Source organism: Artemia sp. Qi Xiang Cuo, chromosome 16 (assembly GCF_049724085.1).
Source record: "Artemia sp. Qi Xiang Cuo chromosome 16, ASM4972408v1, whole genome shotgun sequence".
Taxonomy (NCBI): Eukaryota; Metazoa; Arthropoda; class Branchiopoda; order Anostraca; family Artemiidae; genus Artemia; species Artemia sp. Qi Xiang Cuo.
In genome coordinates, this window is record NC_142809.1 from 37,614,257 (window position 1) to 37,634,536 (window position 20,280).

Below are 20,280 nucleotides of genomic sequence, written 5' to 3' on the forward strand. Positions count from 1 at the left end.
ACATTGATACATTAGTACATACATTGTTTGGGACACAACACAATTCTGCAAAATTTGACCAAATATGATTTTACTCGCTTTACCGAACAAAGTTGACCACATAGTATTTCATGCACTGCAAGCACCTTGTTCAGCTACTAATTTTTTCTTTTTGGAGAAACCAATCCAATGAAAAGTGTCTATTTTCTTTAAAAAATTGAAAAATTCTTTGTAGACGAAAAAAAAAGAAAAAAAGAGATCTTACATCAACGATTGTTTCCAATCAAGATAAAGAACAGTTTTCACAATAGAGAAAACAATCATAGTAATTACCAATTTCATCTTTTTCCAGGTTAAGTTGCGTATATTAGGTAAGTAGACTGTTATATGATTGGCCAAAAATACTTCAATGACGATATTTTCTAGCAAAGAATGTTCTTCTTATCTGGATTTTTATTTTAATTACGACCAAGAGTAATTGAAGCTATTTAGTTCAGAAAAAAAGTCCCTTTCGGTCTTTTATAATAAAATGGTGCTACTTGATTCTAATAAAAAAAATCAAGCGCCCCCCCCCAAAAAAAAGAAGAAATAAGTGTGACATTTTCAAACGGTAGCTCGTGCAAGGTATGCATGAAAAATGACGCACAATTCGTCAAGAATAAATTGACAAAAAAAAAACAAACCCCAATTATAAGAGGGTTGGTTAAAAAGACTATTAAAATGTTGATAAAAACAAGAAACATTTTTCATGCGAATAAAACACTTTTCACCTAGATTCGAACAATATATTAGTTTTTTTTAGAGGGTTAACAATCGTAATAGATGAGGTCCATCAGTCCCTGATTGTGCTTGTTTCTTTTTCAAAATTGGGACAACTACTCATAAATAAAATAGGATTTCAGCATATCTTCTGGACAAACGTGATAAATATCTCTGTAAATCATTTAAACACCATGCATTATATTGGATAAATATGGATACAAAAAAAAAAATTTTTTTCATCTACAAAAAAATTTTACCAAGAAAATTCAGATTTTCCAGAAAACTAAGATCGAGATAAAGGCCAATTCTGAATAAGGTTAATTGACTTAGATCATAATACAAAAAGAAAGATTTGGTAAACAATCACTTTCTGAACAAACTGCCATTAATATTTTAAAGGAATTAGTATATAAAGTAAATAAATAAACGCCAAGGCAAGTAAACAAAACTATAATAGTAAATAACAAGGCAAAATAGCAAAATAGAAACAAAATGGTGATAACAAATAAAATAGCCCAGTAAATGAAACTAAAGAATTAATTCAGATGTCATTTCCTGAAAATCATTAAACTCAACTTATCTCAAATATACTAAATAAGGTTTGTACAGAAAGTAATTGTTTACACCATCTCTTATATTCAAAGCACAGATGAATCGTTAACGTGGTCTGTTACTTATATAATCCAAAAATTCTTTTGATTTTACAAAAACAATAGGAAAGGAATTCTAATTTATGAAACAAAGAACAAAACATGAATGGAAACATTAGCAATTAACAGGGAGCAACAGACTCCCAAGTATAAACAAAGCAACGACGAACACCTGGAAACATCCAAAATGAATTAACAAAAAGACATTGAACCAGGATGATTTACACAGATAATATCTCAAATAATAAACAAACCAATGAATAAAAATAAATTAATATTCAATTTTCACAATTCTAGGAATAAGGAAAAAACGACAATATCAATTAACCTTGGAAATAGAATTATGATTACGTCTATAAGCTTCTAGCTTGAGGAACAGTAATCTTGTGGCACAGGATGAAAAATGACGACTATTGGCAGAGGCATCATAAGGAGGGGGAATCAGAGGGGAGGGATCAGGGATTAGGCCCCTCTTATTTTTGGACAGTAAGTAAAAAATACATAATCTTCAAATGTAAATCTAACCATGTTCAGTTTTCCTAACTTTCTTTCTTCGAGGTTTTAGTGTCATCAAACCCGACCCACTTATAACTTGATACCTTCGAGATAATATTCTTCATAAAAGAGGACTGTTGCCAAAAACTGATATTTTTTTTTTTGCTAATTAAACTCTAAAAAATTTTTTTTTTACCATTTTGGCTAGAGCCACTTGAAATTTCAATAAGTGGATTTCCTTTTCCGTGCACAAGTTTATGAGAAAATACCAACAACTCTGAAATTTCTGATTTTCTCCATAATTTTTGTTGTGCAAGCAATCACATCTCAGAACCAACTACATTCCGAGAGCAGATGTAACCCTTTTAGATCGCAGCTAAACTTACTTTTATGACATCATTCGTAAAACTAATAATGACACTTTCGGAAAAAAAGATGTAAATTACACTAAACTAGTTCACATCGAGCGCTAAACTATTTTTCTAACGTTGATAATGGCTGATCAGCGGCTTAGTTTTTGTTGAAGCGGCTATATTACACGAGCGTATGTAAATAGTTACCCCATTCCTCCCGCCTACTATACGAGTTTAATTCAATATTATAGAAATAACGTCCAAGAAGGGATTGTTTACTCTTATGGACTTGGACAAATTGACTCTGAACAGTTCAATTGGTAAAAAATAGGAAAACAATCAGCTGATAAATATAGTACCCTCCCCCTAAATATTGACTTTTGACACCTCTGAATAAAGTGTTATAAAATTACTTCTAATCGAAATGAACTAAAGAAAAAGAAACAATTTTAATCATTCACTACACACACAAAAGAACCAAGTTTTAACAAAAAAACAAAGTTTTAGTGACTGAACATTAAGAGTCAGATACAAAACGAAAATTATATGAATAAAAAAAAAAAAAAAAAAAATGTATTTAGATGCAAGGTGGAAGAATTTTTATTTAATCTGTAGGCCTAAAAGTCTAAAATAATTAATTCTTTCTTAGATTAATATGACAAGTGACTGAAAATATAACAGACTAGCTACCCTAAAATTCAACATTTCGACCCATTTATTACAGCCATTCGGATTTTTCAATATTTCAAGACTAAAAAATAGTGGGAAACTCAGAGGGAAAAGGGCTAAATATTTTAAAAATGGTGACGACCTGAAACGTTTTTACAGGCTAGTGCAACAAGTTTGTTTAACGACTTTGCCCAAAACAGTGACTGACACTAAATTTTACTGCCTCCCATTGCATAAACACACCTATTCCCAAGAATAACTCTTAGCCGAAGTTATCTTAATACAAAAATAAATGCATATATCACCTTTTTTTCATGCAACACGAGAAACAAGGAAGAAAAACAACTGGGATTAATATCTATATGCAATGTTTAAATATAATATTACACGTTCTAATGTATGTACTAATACAAACTTACCTAAGAAGAGAATCGTTGTGTAAATGTCGACTTGCCCGCTTTTTAGGTAGATTTTCAACTGTAATACAAGTAAAATGTGAGAAAAAAAAAAATGAACAAACAAAGGAAAAGCAAGTACTTAAAATTTATAGGTAACCGACCAGATATTACTATCATAGAATAAATGAAACCCAAAACGAATAGAGATGATAATAAATAGTCTATGGAACATAAAGATAACAGATACTGATATTTTTTTTTTTTTTTTTTTTAGATGAATAAATAAATCTTAAATGAGTTATGAACTGTAAAGCCAAACTTAAAAAAAACAAGAATTACTACAAATAGGACATATAGGTAACCAAAAAGTTCAAACTTTTGAGCAATACCAATCTAATAGTAGCCTACTGATTGACGAAACACAATTAACATATCATTCAGGATATATCAAATGAATAGTAAATTTGGTGATTGTCGAGACAACTCGCCTTAAAAACAAGTAAAACTAGTGTCCTTCCTCCTGCATCGTTTATTTTTCCATAGCCTAATTATTTAACTGTTAATAAAGATAATTTAACAGGAACATTTACTGAAAGCGTATATATCGTCGCTATTTTTGCTGTAATCCACCGTGCTCACTTATGCAGAAAATTTTCCAGAGAATGTGGACCCTTAGCAACAGGAGGGAAATAGTGTTCAAGGAGATAACCAACAATATATCAAAACAAGGTTTCCTCCTCGTGAAATTTGTTTTCTTCCAATTTTTATAAAATAAAATCCCATGGAGTAATTCAGGTATTTAGATTAAAGGAAAACCTTTCCCCTATTTAGCTTGTAAGGTAATAAGTGTCCACAAATATGAGAAACTTTGAGTATGAATTTATACAATGGCGGGGGGTGGGGGTACGCAACTTTCCACCAACGATATTTGGAAAATCACGTCTAGATATGAAGTGTTTTTGGAAATGTAAGCGAACCCTATAGACACTCACCGTGGCATAGCTGGCCTCACAACCCTGAAAGGAGTGATACTGAATTTTTATCTAGCGGTTCGAAGTTTGGTTATAATGCTTCTTTGTGTAGACTGGAGACCATAATATGGATTGTCCTACTAGTATTTTTATACTTTATCGTTCGACTAAACATCGGTTTATTTATTGCGAATCTCGTTGGAGCAGAGAGCGATCAACTCTTTTCGAGCTCCACACCCTATCTGAAATAGGCTGGAAAAAATTATCAAGAGATCACTATCATAAATCCCCCACTCATGGGTACGCGCACATTTTTTAGGGAAAAATTGCATTAGGCCAAGGAGAGATCATTGAAGTTCAGGGTTCTCTCCAATTTCGAATGTTTATTGCTCCCTTCACAAAAGAACTTTCATAACAGACCTGGGATTTATTTGACAACCAAATTAAAAACAGATTTTTCCAAACAAAAGTAAGGAGTGAGATTAAAACTTAAAAATGACTAGAAATTATCCCTTCTATAAGGGATGCAGCCCCCCTCTAAAGCCCCCTGATCTACACGCTAGGCTTCGACTTTCTGCCCCGATTTTTCAAATCGACTAATCAAGCACAAGGGCCGTTGAATTGGAATAAGAAGTATTTTTAAAGCGCAATAAAAAAAATAGCGTAAACAGCGGGAGGTTGAGGAGGTGGCAGTCCTCCTCAAATACGGAATAGTTTCTATTCATGTAAGTTTTAATGTGACTTTCTATATTCAGGCTTAATCAAAATGAAGTGAGATTAGAGATTTGTACATCCTAAGACCCACTTCTATATTTACCTGAATGCTCGCGGAGAGTGAAAAAATTTAGGTGGGAAAATCTACTTTTTGAGGAATCAAACACCTCCCCTAACCTACGTAATGATCCCCCGAGGCTACTCCATAATAGCTGATGCGAAATTATACATTACAGTGCATAATTTTATCTAACATCTAACGAATAAACTTGATTTAATGAAAATTTTAAATAAGTGCGTATATTAACTGTTATTTAATACTGACCACGTGGCTCATTAAGATCGAATTCACCACCGTGCGGCATTACTGTCCCTGAAAGTGGGAAGCTCAAAATATACATTTTCAACAATTTTAAATCAACCGGCTATCCCAGAATTTTCAATTGAAAGCGATTTTGCCCTCTTTGGGTCAAAACTACAGTTTGATGCAACAAAATGGCAGAAAACGCCACTTTGCTGTCGCACAACCTTTTAGACTAACAAAAAGTGTAAAAAAAATACCCTAGAACTTAAAATCTCCGTTCAAATGAGCACTTCTCCAATTTTTCTAGGACCATTGGTTCTATACGATTATCCCTGGTATAAAAAAAACACATCCTTCTCGTGAAAAAGAGTAAAATTCCACATTTTTGTAAATATGAGCTTGACACCTTTTCAATTGGGGTTTCTGATGTGCTGGACTTGTTAGTGTAATTATCATTAAGCTCCTTTGCCACCTTGAGGATGCTTTTAACCTTTTTCGAAAATCAGGCAAATTTCTCAGGCTTGTAGCTTTTGATGTGTAACTTTAAACTTGATGAAATTTACGTATTCCCAATGGTTCTAGGCGTTTACCCCCCCCCCCCCCCGTGGAAAATAAGGCTTTCCAAATTTTAAAATTTTATTTGAGTTTTATTTTTTTTTATTTCCGTAGGGGGAAGGAATTTTGGTACTTGTGTATTATGCGCCACTCACTTAAGTTTACGCTGTTTAAAACTCAAGAAAAAACCGGTTTCTTCGTTAGTTTTTTTTCAGCTTAGCGCGAGAAAAGACGAAGACAAGTGACAGAATATATGGAAAATATATAATTTGGGCTATATATTTGCACATACGGGGGTGGGGGTAAAGTATTTGGACAGTTTGAAGTCAGAAAAAAAAAAAATAATCCCAGTATAAAGTAAATGTAATGTGTTTCATTTAAGTGTTTTTTTTTCCAAGTGTTAAGTGTTTTTTTTTCAATGACCGTTTTTCCAAGCATTAAGAACTATTATTAGGTTAATGTAGTGTTTTAGCTAAGAGTTTTATAATGATCGCTGATCAAAGTTTATGTTATTTTTGCCTTTCATTTATGTTATTTTACTGTGTTCATGGGCGTATATTTGGCTTTAAAATACACTTATATATCTATCCATCTAATATGTAGAATAATTGTACCTAACACCTTTTGCACGCAGACCCGCTATACTTTACCCTCCCCCCTCCCTAATGTGCAAATCTATAGCTCAAATTTGTTTCTAAAGTAACGAAGAAACTAACGAAAAAACCGGTGTGCTTTATAGTTTTACACAGCGTAAGCTTGATTGGGGGGCGCATAATACACAAGTGCCAAAATTCCTTCCCCCTACGGAAATAAAAAAAAAACAAAACTCAAATAAAATCCTCAAATTTGGAAAGCCTTATTTTCCATGGGGAGGGGGTATTTTCCGGGCGGTATTTACCCCGGAGGGGGGGGGGTAAACGCCGGCCACCATTCGCAATCACCGTAAAACAGGTACTTTGGATTTGCATACTGTAATCAAAGCACCTTTAATTACAATTTTGGCTACTATTTTCCCTGGTCATTCCTTATTTACAGTTGGATACAACAAACTGTTTGATTCTACTGTGCGAAAGCTAGGCTTACTTTAAAAAGAAAAATCTTTCAACGAAACCCCACTCCAGTGTTAGTAACTTTTCCTAGACAACTCTAACGCTTTATGCTTTTCAAAATAAATAGGTGATTCTCTAAGTAAAAAAAAGGGTTTATACAACTTTCTCAGTAACCTTATCAGTTAACCAGAAAAATAGATACTGTTGGGAAAACATTCGCCTAGAGCTTAAATAAGTTTGATACAGTGTTGTCAACTTAAATTCCGTTGCTATGCTCATGTGGAAAGCGACTGGCTTCAGTTGCTTTGAATTAGCTCTATTTTTCCCCTCTCTCTTTTTGACGAACAAAAACAAGTTGCCTAATCAAAAGAATACATATCAACACAGATATAAGAAAAACACGTAAATTCGACCTAGCTATCATAACACCTTAGTAACTAGGCACAGAAAACCTAGACAGCACAAACCAGATTCAAAACAAGAAACTATATTCGATGGAATTTTCTACAAAGAAGTTTGTATCTAAGTCAAGTCTGTTTTAAAGTATATTGAGCTTTATTGTCTTCCTGAATACACAAAATAAATTTGGCGCAAGTCATTAAAGTTTTTACGCAAAAAGTTATTTATTTACTCATTAAAACTAAATTTTACAATTTTTTAGAGTACTTTAATCACTCCTTTCTTAATCAAAATTAATATATGAACGTTTCAGAGGCCGATTTGCCCAAATCCTCGAAGAAAATAACAGGAAAATTCAAAAAGAAGATACATTATTGGTTCTGATTTTGATTTACCAATCCCCAATGACTGGTGGAAGCAATGTCCCCTCTTTCTTGGTGTTCCCTTAGGCATGTGCGACTAGGAATTAGTTTCTGAGGAGAGAGAAGGGTAGACTGGCAATGAAGTTGACAGTCAATGATGCGATTTAATTCTAATTCCTCAAAAATATACAAAAAGCAGACTTGGTAGTATTGGTTTATGAATTATTGACACTTATTTAAGAACTGAACGTTTTCTTTTACAACATTCACTTTCTATTTTCAAGAATTACCACAATACCACAAAAAATGTTAACATCAATTTGTCACGAGAAGTATAATAATTTTCAGACAGAATGTTAAAGACACAGCACTAGGTAGATTCGGCAGCACTTAAACAGAACACGTAAACAGCACTAGGTAGATTTGGCAGCACTTAAACAGCACACGTAAACAACACTAGGTAGATTTGGCAGCACTTAAACAGCACACGTAAACAGCACTAGGCAGATTTGGCAGCACTTAAACAGCACACGTAAACAACACTAGGTGGATTTGGCAGCACTTAAACAGCACATATAAACAGCGCTAGGTAGATTTGGCAGCTAATGGCAGCACTTAAACAGCACACGTAAACAACACTAGGTAGATTTGGTAGCACTTAAACAGCACACGTAAACAGCCCTAGGTAGATTTAGTCCAACTTCGTCATGAAATATAATAACATTGTTTTAAGAACTTTTCAGCAACCGATTAATATAATTCAGTCAAACTAGAAGATAGCCCATAAGCAAGTTTCTGAGACTGAACCAGAGATATTGTCTGCAACAATTCAAAAGAAGCTACATAATGCAGGCAAGTACGCAGGAACTTATTTCAGAGGAAGGGGGTACTCCCCTTTCAGAGAGGGGACCAAGTATACATAATAGAAAAAATAACAACAAAATACATGAAACTTAAAGAAAAAAATTGCAATATCTTTTTTATTTGTGTGTCTGGGGGGGGGGGGGGCGTCTCGGGTCCTAAGGGCCTCATTAACGTACGTGCCGGACACTGTATGCTTTTTGAAACCGAAATTAATACCCCATACCACTTATACGATAAGGCTAGGGCGAATGGTCCAACCGGTTTTCAAAAATGAATCATTTCTATAGATTCATTCATTTGAATAGATACTAGATTGAAAAGTATTAGAAAGCAAGCGGATAAACAATCATATTTGGTTACCAAGATCCATTTTCGTTTCGATAGGGAGGGGGGGGGGGCTCTATAAATAGTATGAGTAACTTACTTCTTTTTTCATTTACAAGAAATATTCAGCTATTTCCATAAAAAGCATACGCAGATGCGGGAGTGATTAATATCATTGAAATTTGCGCTTAAAAAACACTATTTTCACTATAGTTGAGTTTAACTGAAATAATTTATGGAGTCCAACGTCATTGCCTACTTCTCAAAAACACTGGTAAGCATGAGAATTAGCCCAAAGCCAATGCCATGTTAGTGCCGCCATGGTACCAAACGCATTTAGCCCTTTTCACCAAAAATGGCGAAATAGTTGTAGGTCATACCCGAACTAAATTTGAAGTTTTAATAAGCATCTCAAAATAAATCACACAACGTTAAACACTAACTGCAAGAGATTTTGACAAAAAATAATAGGGGCGTCCAACACAAGGGCAACACTAAAATTGAACTGGCATACCACTATTTGCAGAAAAATCCATCGAAAAAGAATACTATTGATGCTAAAAATGTATTTAATGAGTTTTTAAGTCTTGAAAAAGAATCCATGTGCTAACAGTTGTTTGGACACAAATTAATAAACTGTAACTTCCCTCGTTGTAAACTACCGGAGCTTAAATATTACGACTGGGCATGATCCAGGGATTACCACTCCAAGAACAGGTTTCTAATTCTAGTCAAAGGTTTTCTATGGCTTAATTAACAATTTAATGTAGTATTATGTGTCTTTCTAATTACTTTAATATATGAGTACCATATAATTTATATATTATTTATTTAAATCCTTTCAAATAAAATAATAAGGCGCAAACCACTAAGTCCTAAATATCCTAATGTTATCTAATTAAATATCGTTACTTACAGCTATTTCACGATAATATAATGATAAACATGGCAAAAACATCAAACATGAAAAGTAAAAAACATCAAAAGTGCCCCCATCGATTGACCCCCCCCCCCCGCGCCTAATTTTTGTCAACTCAAGCCACTGGACTAGTAGAAAAATTACCTTGCTTAGAGCGATATCTCTTGCCAGCGTCGTTGAACGCAGCCACACACCGAAGAAACGCTCGAATTACAGCCCAACGAAAAACCGCCACCGGGTCAGTTGACACCAATTGCCTAACAAAGGATAATTTGGAACTCTTCAACATAGCCACCATATCACTGTGAATCAGATCCAAATTCTTCTCCCGAAACTCAGTTACCTAAAAAATAATGCACACGAATAAGTGGTAAATTAACCAGAATTTAATTATTCAAGCGATGGATAAGGTAGACTAGGCAGATATGGTTAAAAGATCCTTTTAGGACAACGAATTATATCTGGCATAAATAACTCGCTTTATAAAGGTTGCAAAATGAGACCTTAGATAATTACTTAAAGAACACATTGCTTTCTTTATACGTTGATCTTTTTTTGTTTGATTAGTTGAACATTTTTCTCTTATGAAGCAAAAACGATCCAAAAAAACATAGTGTATGCAAACTCGTAGACATAATTTGTATATGTAATGTTAGTCATAGCTGATGAGATTAGATGTGCTTCAACATCTGAAACGACTATGTCGACGTATTTCCAATAAAACCGTTGAAGTTTGAAGCGTCGAACTCTTTAAACACGAAGAAGAAACAAAAAACAGAAGAAATTGAGATAACATACACAAATTCAAGATTGAAAGGTGACATGAAATCCGCCAGTGTACAAAATACGTCTGTAGTTTTCGCATTCGTGAGTTTTAGACTTGTTTTTATCTTCTCTGACAGGATTATTGCTATCGATAGAGCAAAACTAGATAGCATTTGCAAAACTAGATAAGAAAAATTCGTTGGTGCCAGAAAAGACAGAATCGAATCGAACAAAATCTTATCCAATTGGGATTCTAACATACTTTGTAATACTATGTTGAGCCAAGTAGGGGTCATGGAAAGCGTGCCTAGTTTTTTTTTTTTTTTTTTTTTCAGTATGCAAAATATAGAGGTCGGAATGTGTTTTGTATGCCAAGGCTATAAAAATACAAAGACATTGACATATTTACTTCGGACCCTGAACATTTTTCAAAGAAGGATTAGTGACATTCTTTTCGAAAAAAAAAGTCATAATAATGACACCAGTAGGCCAGAAAACATGTCGGGACTTCTGCAAAATCTGACTTCAACCTTATAAATGAAAAAAGCAACTTCCATTTACGCTTTTGTTATTAATTTTTTACTTCTAGTCGAGCTTCTTTTTTTTCTTAATTGTTTCCCGGTGTAGGCATTAATGAATCACATTTTTAAATCATTTTTAAATCTAAGGAGACATTTTCACCCAAAAACATAAAAACTTGGTTATTTTGAGATGCCAAAATTTTAAATTGCATCAAATAGAATCTTAAATTTCATCAAGGCATCTTAATTACATTTATCAGCATCTTAAACAGAGAATTTTGAATTGCATCAAGTAGATTCTTAGATTTTGTAGGAACTCCTGCCATCGGATTTCTGTGATTCTATAATTAGATCAACTCTTGGATGTTTGAAAGAGTATGGTGTTTGAAAAGATTTGACGACACTAGGTCTACCTGAGGCCTTTAGGGAATTGTCCAGAGTATTCGGTGTCAGTCGAGCTTACAAGTCATATTGTTATAGCTTGCTATCTCGTAAAACTGTCAAAAAGTTTGCGGCTGAACAACTTTTTCTTCTACTTATAAAAAAACCATTGTTTAAATTAAAAAAAAAAAAAAAAAAAACCGACGGGTAAGTCAATAATCCTAACCTAATCTTTCAAATATTTTTGAATTAAAAATGCGAACGTAATCTTAAAAGTGGGAAAATTTTCCACAGGTGGGAATTTCCCAAAGGAGGATTGCCCGCGGGAGGAATTTTGACGGGGTGGGGTCAAGCAATAACAGAGACGCCATATGGTTAGTTGCGATTCTAGAGTGTAAATTTCTAGTGATTCTAGAGTGCGATTCTGCGATTCAGGTTTGGAGAGTGTAAAGTTGTTGGATAAATTTAGGCTTGTATCATGTTGAAGCGAAGGCAGCAGAGAAATTTGGACAACTTGTTTTATTGACTTTCAAACAATATGAAGGGCTAAATTAGTAAATATGATGTTTTAATTAACGTCCGAGGATTAAAAACTCTAATCAATTGCAAGACTTGGCCAGGAAGCCTTTCATGACTTTCGACAAGCTAACTGAAAAAGGTGGCGACTTGTGTCTCATGAGAACAATCAGTAACACCACGATTCAGTTGACACAGGCAAAAATTTCCTTCTAAAATATGACAACCCTGGACCCTGAAACCAGCATTTTATGCCTTGCAAACGAAAATCGTAGCCGACAAGTGCGGAAAAAACAGAGCAAGATTGAAGTCAACTGTAGAATCAATTGTTTTCTTGGGTCGACAGAATATTGCTCTTTGTGGCCAGAGGTAATGGAGAATTATTGACAGAAAAGGACCCGCTGACAGACGAAGGAAACTTGTGAGTACTTTTAAGGTACAATTTAAACAGTGACGACACCACTTTAAAACAGCATTCGACCAGCTCAGGTGCTACACTACACCATTTGACAAATGCTACTAACTTATATAAGCAAAACAAGCCAAAGTGAATTACTTGAACATTTTGCCATATATTCTAATAGAAATTCTTGCACGAGTCCATTCTGCCAAGTTCTTCAGTGTGGTTGCTGGTGAAACAAAGGATGTGTCACAGAAGTCACAAAAAGCAGTGCCCTTTGCAACAATTACAGTTGCAAAAGATGTGAGAATTTTGATAGTTTTTAGATCTAAACGAAACATGCTACTCAGAAAGCATTGAAAACTTCGAATCGATTATTAAAAATGATTTTCTTCAATCTCTTGGACTGGACTTGGAAAATTGTACGGGCATAAGCACTGATGAATTTGCTATAATGGTGTCAGAAAATTGTGGTGCTATAAAAAAAAAGTTCAAAATGTAATCCTTTGCGTTGCCCACGTCTCAACCATGCTCTAAGGTTTTCCATGTCAAAAGCTTCTTCTGTACAGAGTCTTAGAATCTCCATCGGGGTAATAAAAGAAATAATCCCTTTTTTTCTTGTGGTTCTACAAAGCGCAATTATGTTTTCACCAGAGTGGTGAAAGAACAGCTAACTGCCATGTGTGAAATGCGCTGGATCAAAAGGTACAATCCCTTAATACAAGTCGTGGCAGATCTTCCTAAAATCGCGGAAGCTCTTGAGATTAGCAGCTGGAAAGAATGCACAACTGCAGCAAAAGCAAACCCTTCTTGATTGCTGTTACATCCTTCGATCTGATAGTAGCCACTTACTCTCTTAGCAATAAGCTCCAATGTCCAAGAGCTTGCGCCTGTAGCAAGCATGTTAAAAACCTTCTTACCCAGCTGCAAGTCCAGCGTCGGGAGAATGAAAGCGAAAAAAAAAAATTGACGTGGCAACTAAGGTAGCAATTGAGCTATGTTTAGGAATAGCAGTCCTAAGGATAGCGAAAAACCAAACCAATCAGATTAGCGTGTTGTTCAGTCCAGATAAGAAATATTGTAGACGGCCAGTTTTTATTCCCCTGTTAAACACTATCATTTCGAACTTAAAAAACAGTATTTCCATAGAAACACTGGGCACTTCTAAGCTCAGTATTGTCTCCAACAAATTTTATAAGAAGGAACAAGCAACAATTCGCTTATAGGATTCATGACTTGTCAATGTGATACTGGCCAGTCATCGGCTTCCCCTTCTAAAGTGCTGCATGTGAATCTGCCCTAATCCGAGAAGAGACAAAATGGAAAACTTGGTATCTTTGTTTGAGAGAAATAAGGCACAGGTAGAATACCAAACAAATAAACTTTCAAATGGGGATAAATGCATTTATTTAGACAGTGAAAAAACAGGTACAAAAGTCCAGATATTTCTGTCACATATACAGCGACCGTCTTCAGTAGGAGTATTTCTACTGAAGACGGTCGCTGTATATGTGACCGAAATATCTGGACTTGTACCTATTTTTCACTGTCTAAATAAATTGATTTATCCCCATTTGAAAGTTTATTTATTCGTCCTAGAACGGCATTGTGGTCTAAGAAAACAACACCTAATTTAAAAGTGTTACGTCGAAAATAGGTAGAATACCTTAAACACTAGTGAAAACTTTATTGAAACAAAACTGGAATACTGATATTTTCCTGAAGATTTTAGCCTTCTTGTAGATCCTCATGATGACCTGTCAGTATTGTGTCTGCTGAATGATGTTTTCCTACCTTGAAAAGATTTAAAATATGGCTAAGAAAAAAAATGAAGGAAGAAACACTCTCAGGACTCGCCCTCCTTCATATTCACTGTGATATTATCCAAAGTCGTACCCAGATATTTTTTTTGGGGGGGGGGGGGGGGTACAAAAGCATTTTTTCAGTGGGGGGAGGGTGAAATAAAACTCTTAAATAACGCATCAAAAACCAATTTATGTTCACTTTAGTTACGTTTTTACGAGTGGGACAAACATTTCGGGGGGAGGGGCTCCAAACCCCTTAGCCCCCCCCCTGGATACAGCCTTGATATTATCATAAGCGTATAAGTGTTATTGCTAGATATGCTAACAGTGGACTAATAGTGGAAATAGGAGGCGATAATTCGTTATATAATATTGATAGTAAATTCTATAAATACAGCTTTGTAGATAGCCTTACAAGACTGACTGCTAACTAATGGATAGAAGCAGAGACATTTCATTTTCAGTATCAGAATGGTATGCTAGGCTTAATTTAGGATGTGAACTTTTTACAACAAGCTTCAAAGCATCTTGGCATCTTAATTAGATTAAATAGTATCTTAAATGTAAAATTCTGAATAGCATCAAATAGCATCTTAGATTTAATCAAAGCATCTTAGCACCTTAAACATATCTAATAGCATCTTAAATTTAATCAAAGCATCTTAATTACATCAAATAGCATCTAAAATAGAAACATTTTTAATTGCATTTAATAGCATCTTACGGTAATTAGACCCAAAATGCCTTTGACGAGTCTTTCATACTTTGGCTTGGTACTTCTTGATTACTTTTTGCTTGAATTCAGCTGAATTTCAACCTTTCATTTCCTAATCAACTTTAAGCTTTCGCTGTTCTTTAGGATTCTAGAAATTAACACTTATTAGTGAAACGGCTCATAAATATAATCAATTTAAACCTAACCAATCAATATAAATGGCTTACATTGTCCCTAATTTAGGGTTGGGATATTTTTATGCAATAAACTAAACAGAAAAAATAAGAATAAAAACCGGCAAAGAAAAGAGGCCTACCTGATATTTGACTTTGCCAGCATAATGGCGAACAATAAAAGCAGACTCTCGCTTCTGTGGCACTTCATAATATTCGTCATCTTTATGTGCTGTTTGAAACTTGTGTAGTAAAGTTTCATTACTTGCACCTGGAAAACTAAAAAAGGAAAAATAGTATGAAAAAAAAAACCAGAAAATAGTGAAGTAAAACGAAACTTCTGACGTAAAGTTTCATTACTTGCACCTGGAAAACTAAAAAAAAAAAAAGTATGAAAAAAAAGAAGAAAATAGCGAAGTAAAACGAAACTTCTGACGTAAAGTTTCACTACTTGCACCTAGAAAACTAAAAAAGAAAATACAATAGAAAAGGGAAAGAAAAAATAGTGAAGTAAAGTAAAACAAGTGAAGTAAAGTTTCATAACTTGCACCAAAAGGTCTAAGAAAAGAAAAGGAGAATGTAGAAAAGAAATGAAGAAAACACTGAACAAAAACACTAAAAAACACTAGTAAAGTTTCATTGCTTGCCCCTGGAAAACTAAAAGCGAAAACAGTACAGAAAATAGAAAGAAAATGCAAAAAAAAGATAAGTAAAGCGTAAACTGTGAATTAAAGGTTCATCACTTGCGCCTAAAAAAACTATAAAAAAAAGTACCGAAAATAAAAAAATAAATAGAAAATAAAATAAAAAAGTAAATAGTGAAATAAAATAAAAGTTCTAAACTAAGCTTCACTACATGCACCAGGAAAATTAAGAAAAAAAGAAAGAAAATAGTGAAGCGAAGTAAAACTTGTGAATTCAGTTTTCATTAATTGCAACAGGAAAACAAAAAATAAAATGACATAGAAAATATAAAAAGAAACGAAAGAAGGGGCTCATGAGTGGTATTAATTGGAATATTATCTTATCTGGACTATTACATTGTTACACTTTTTGTTTTGATTGATACTTATACAGGATTAAGACCTGGCCTCCTCTCGGCTATTCTACGGCTATTGCACTAGATTTTAGTCGTCTTTGATTGATTCATGACGGTCATTTAAGGGTACGTCCCCGTTCAAGTACGTATTTGTTGAGGGATCAGCAAAAAGAAAAAAGAAGAAAAAAAAACTCGTGTTTCGCTTTGACTTCTGCAATTAAATTTCTTTATTCATTCTTAAATTAGTTTACATTTTTATTGTAATAAAATTAATTCTTTTTGTTAGCTCTTGACAGTAATCTTCTATTTTAAAAGAGAAAAAAAGCTAATGAAGAGCTTAGGTCTTCCTGCAGCTTGAAACCAAATTTTAATTAGAACATATACTTATCTAAGATATGACATAAATTCGGCCATGTGCATTTTCGATATTTTGACATAATAGCGAACGATATAGGATAGGACAAAGATCCTATTGAGCCATTGCTGGCGTATAGGGCGTCGAATCGAAGTTTCAGTTGCTGAGTCTAAAAAGGATAAACGATAAAGGTCCTCCTGAGCCATTGCTAGCGCAAAGGCCGTCAAATCAACGTTTCAGTTCCTACGTCTACAAAGGGTAAACGAAAAAGGTCCTCCTGAGCCATTGCCAGGGCATAGGGCGTCGAATCGACGTTTCAGCTGCTGGGTCTAAAAAGGATAAACAACAAAGGTCCTCCTGAGCCATTACTGGCGCATATGGCGTCGAATGAACGTTTCAGTTGCTGGGTCTAAAAAGGACAAACGCTGAAGGTCCTCCAGAGCCATTGCTGGTGCATAGGGCGTCAAATCAACATTTCAGTTGGTGGTTATTTTTTAAAGGGACAAGTAGCAAGCCTGTCGCCAGCGAACAATAAGAATTACAATTGTGCGATGATTTATGATATTTATGTGCTATTTAAAACTTATTAACCATGTTTCGTTGCTTGTGACTCTTTTCTCTCTAAAGGAAAAAAAGAATATCCCTTGCATGTCATTTCACAAAAAAATGTATTCTTCGTAGTCCTTTAATAGTTATCTAAACTTGAACTACAATTTTGATATATTATATATCACCCACATTATATGTATTGAAATATATCAAACAGTTCGTAGTAACTGTAAGGAGCAACGTGGTTTAGTAGTAACCGAAATTCTAAAAAACATAATTTTGATACCAACAGATTTATCAAAGAATCGGCTTATTATGCTGACCTCAAATATATAAGACTCATTAAGTTGAATGTTACCCTTCAAAGGAAAATAAGTCTAAGAATATTTGCCTGATTTTCAAAAAAGGGGGGAGACACCACCTAAAACTCAAATAATCTTAATGAAAATAACAATTCAGCACATCAGAGAACCCTACTGAAGAGGTATCACCCTCCTATCTGCAAAAATGTGGAATTTTGTATTTTTGACCCTCCACAGTCCTTGGGGAAAGGTCTTTAAGTTAAATTTGTCCATTGTTATAGTATTTACGTATATATACGTTTTTACGTAGTATTTACGTACGTATAGTATTTGTTATTGGGAAGCATGCATAAAATTTTCGGGTGGGGTGTGGGGGGGGGGGTAAATATTCTGCTGGGGGCATTTTCAATGGGAGAATTTTCAATTGAGAGGGAAGTTTCCGGGGGGTGAATTTTTCAAGGGAAATTTTACACCGAGAGAATTTGCCAGAATCCCTATACGATATGCTTTTTAATTGTCTTACTTTCTCTGTTCCAACTCAATTTTACATGCAGAGATGTTAAGGGTAATTGTTCAGGGTCAATTTGCATCGGGATTGAATTACTCTTTCCGTGGGAGGGGGGATTTTTCTGGGGAGGTGGAGCCGGATTTCCAGGCATTATTTAAAAAACGATGAGAAACTAAATAATAGAATCAAGTTTTTTCAACTGAAAGTAAGGAGCAACGTTAAAACTTAAAACGAACAGAAATTATCGCGTATATGAGGGAGGTTTTCCACTCCTACATACCTCACTCTTTACGCTAGTTTGACTTATTATTCCAATTCTTTAATAAAGACTTCTGAAGCACAAGGTTCGTTTAATTAGAATAATAAAAATTTGTTTTAAAAGTGCTACAAAAAATAGCGTAAAGAGCGAGGAATGAGGAATCACAAATAACATGAGGATTTAAACCCCGTTGGAATCTCAAATGGCATGATTTTCATTATTTCAAAAACGCATTTTTTAAGGACCTTTATCGCTCTACACCTTCTCACCTCTAAGATGCACTTTTATCTGTAAATTTCTGCTCACGACGTTTGAAAGATATACGAGGATTGTTTTATTTGACACATTTTACAAATAACTAAGGATTAAAGTTAACTAACGACACAGAAGAATGAATAAAAGTTATTTAACCTTAATCCCAATGGCATTGCTTAATATATGAGAATATTTATTCCAAACGTCTTATAAGCTCTAATGTCAAATAAAGGAAAATAAAACAAAAAAACTGAAACAACAAAAGGACAATAAAACAAACTTAAAAAACTAATTAAAACGAAATGTGCCATAAATAACATAATCAGTATAAAAATTAATACAATATAGTAAAACATCGGCTAAACAAAATGAGTGTAAAAAATTAGCAAAATAAACCTTTGTAAAAATAAACGGTAATAGAGGAAATAATGGTAATAACAAAACAAATGTAAAAAATTAGCAAAATAAGCCTTGTACAATCAGCGGTAATGGAGGAAATAACGGTAATAACAAAACAAATGTAAAGAAAAAGCAAAATAAGCCCTGTACAATAAACGGCAATGAAGGAAATAACGGTAATAAAAAAACGAATGTAAAAAATTAGCAAAATAAACCTTCGTAAAATAAACGGTAATAGAGAAAATAACAGTAATAACGGTGAAACTAACGGTAATAACAGTTAATGTGTGTTTGGGCTGAGAAGGGATATGTAGGATAGAGGAGTGGCCAAGGATTCTGTTCTCCTCCAACACTTAACCGAAGGGTCTGCGTGGTCCGGATTCGGAATACAGAGCTATTCCGAACGCGAAGCAAAGCAGACACTTCAGTCTGTCCGTGAAACAATGTTGTAGTGGACAAGGAAGGAAACACTCTGGATTAAAAGCAAAAAAAAAAAAAAAAAATCAACAATGGTATCTAAATGCACATAGAAAAAAAGGGGGGATCAGGCCACGCAGAAAGTCCCCTTCTACTTCAGGGTCTGCATCGTTCCATGCGGACTCTATTCTCCTCCGACACTTAACCGAAGGGTCTGCGTGGTCCGGTTTCGTAATACAGAGCGACTCTACTCCCAGATAATTAATTTGACAACTCTGAAGCAGATTCTTTCTACCGCCTCCATTTTGTCCGCAATGTTTTGGGTATGCTCAGATACCAAACCTGGCTGGCGTACTCAAGGATTGTGAAAGGAAAATTCTCAAACAGTAGGATGATTTAAACTTTTGAAGAAATTTCCTGGAGGGATAATGTGGCATTCTCATGTTGTAACATATCTTTAGAATGATATTCCCATTTTAAAGAACTCAAGGTGGCAACACCCAATGATTCAGGGTACTAATCAACAATTTAGAGAGAGGGGGGATTTATAGTAGGTAGAGTTTTAAAAAGGTTAATTGTTAAGATTGTTGACTTCAAAGGATTGAGTGTCATATCATTGGTAACAGCTTCATCAAATATCTGTTCCAGGATATCCATTGGGTTACCTCTTAAATTTTTGAAACAAGTTCTCTAAGACAGTCAGATCCTCAATAAGTGTTGTTAATCATAGGCAGCGCGCTAGCGCTACCTAAGTAAAGAACGATGTGGGCACAATGTGTTTTTGGTTGTTTTTTTTTTTTCTTCATACCCAGACACTTCGTATCGAAGGAGTTGTCGTAGAAACTTCGAAAAGGGCTCATTCGATTGGAAATTGGAGTGGCTAGTGCCCTTTTTAATAGTCAAAAGTGATTGGAGGGAAACAAGCCCCCCCCCCCACACACCCATCATTCACCCAAACACATCAAATCAAAATTTTGAGATAGCCATTTTGTTCGGTTTAGTTGATTTCTAGATAGAAAATATGTTTTTGAGGTGGACAATCCCTCACAAACCTCAGTACAAGGGTTTTAAGTTATGCCCTGGGTGGCATATAAGGTTCTTATAGAAAGTGTTGTCGTAGAAACTTCAAAACAAACTCATTCGATTGGAAATTC

General features: G+C 34.5%; 1 protein-coding gene across 2 annotated transcripts in view; it reads right to left on the reverse strand.

The window, feature by feature from the left end:
- Window positions 1–20,280, reverse strand: part of LOC148942872 (unconventional myosin-IXb-like) — a 251,047-nt gene that overhangs the window by 72,871 nt on the left and 157,896 nt on the right. For both annotated transcript variants that reach the window (XM_089102722.1, XM_089102721.1), the window contains exons 11-13: window positions 15,187–15,322; window positions 9,912–10,110; window positions 3,328–3,385 (exon numbers count right to left, since the gene is read on the reverse strand). In XM_089102722.1, the coding sequence (XP_088958848.1) occupies window positions 3,328–3,385; window positions 9,912–10,110; window positions 15,187–15,322 (393 nt within the window). The remainder of the gene's footprint in view (window positions 1–3,327; window positions 3,386–9,911; window positions 10,111–15,186; window positions 15,323–20,280) is intronic.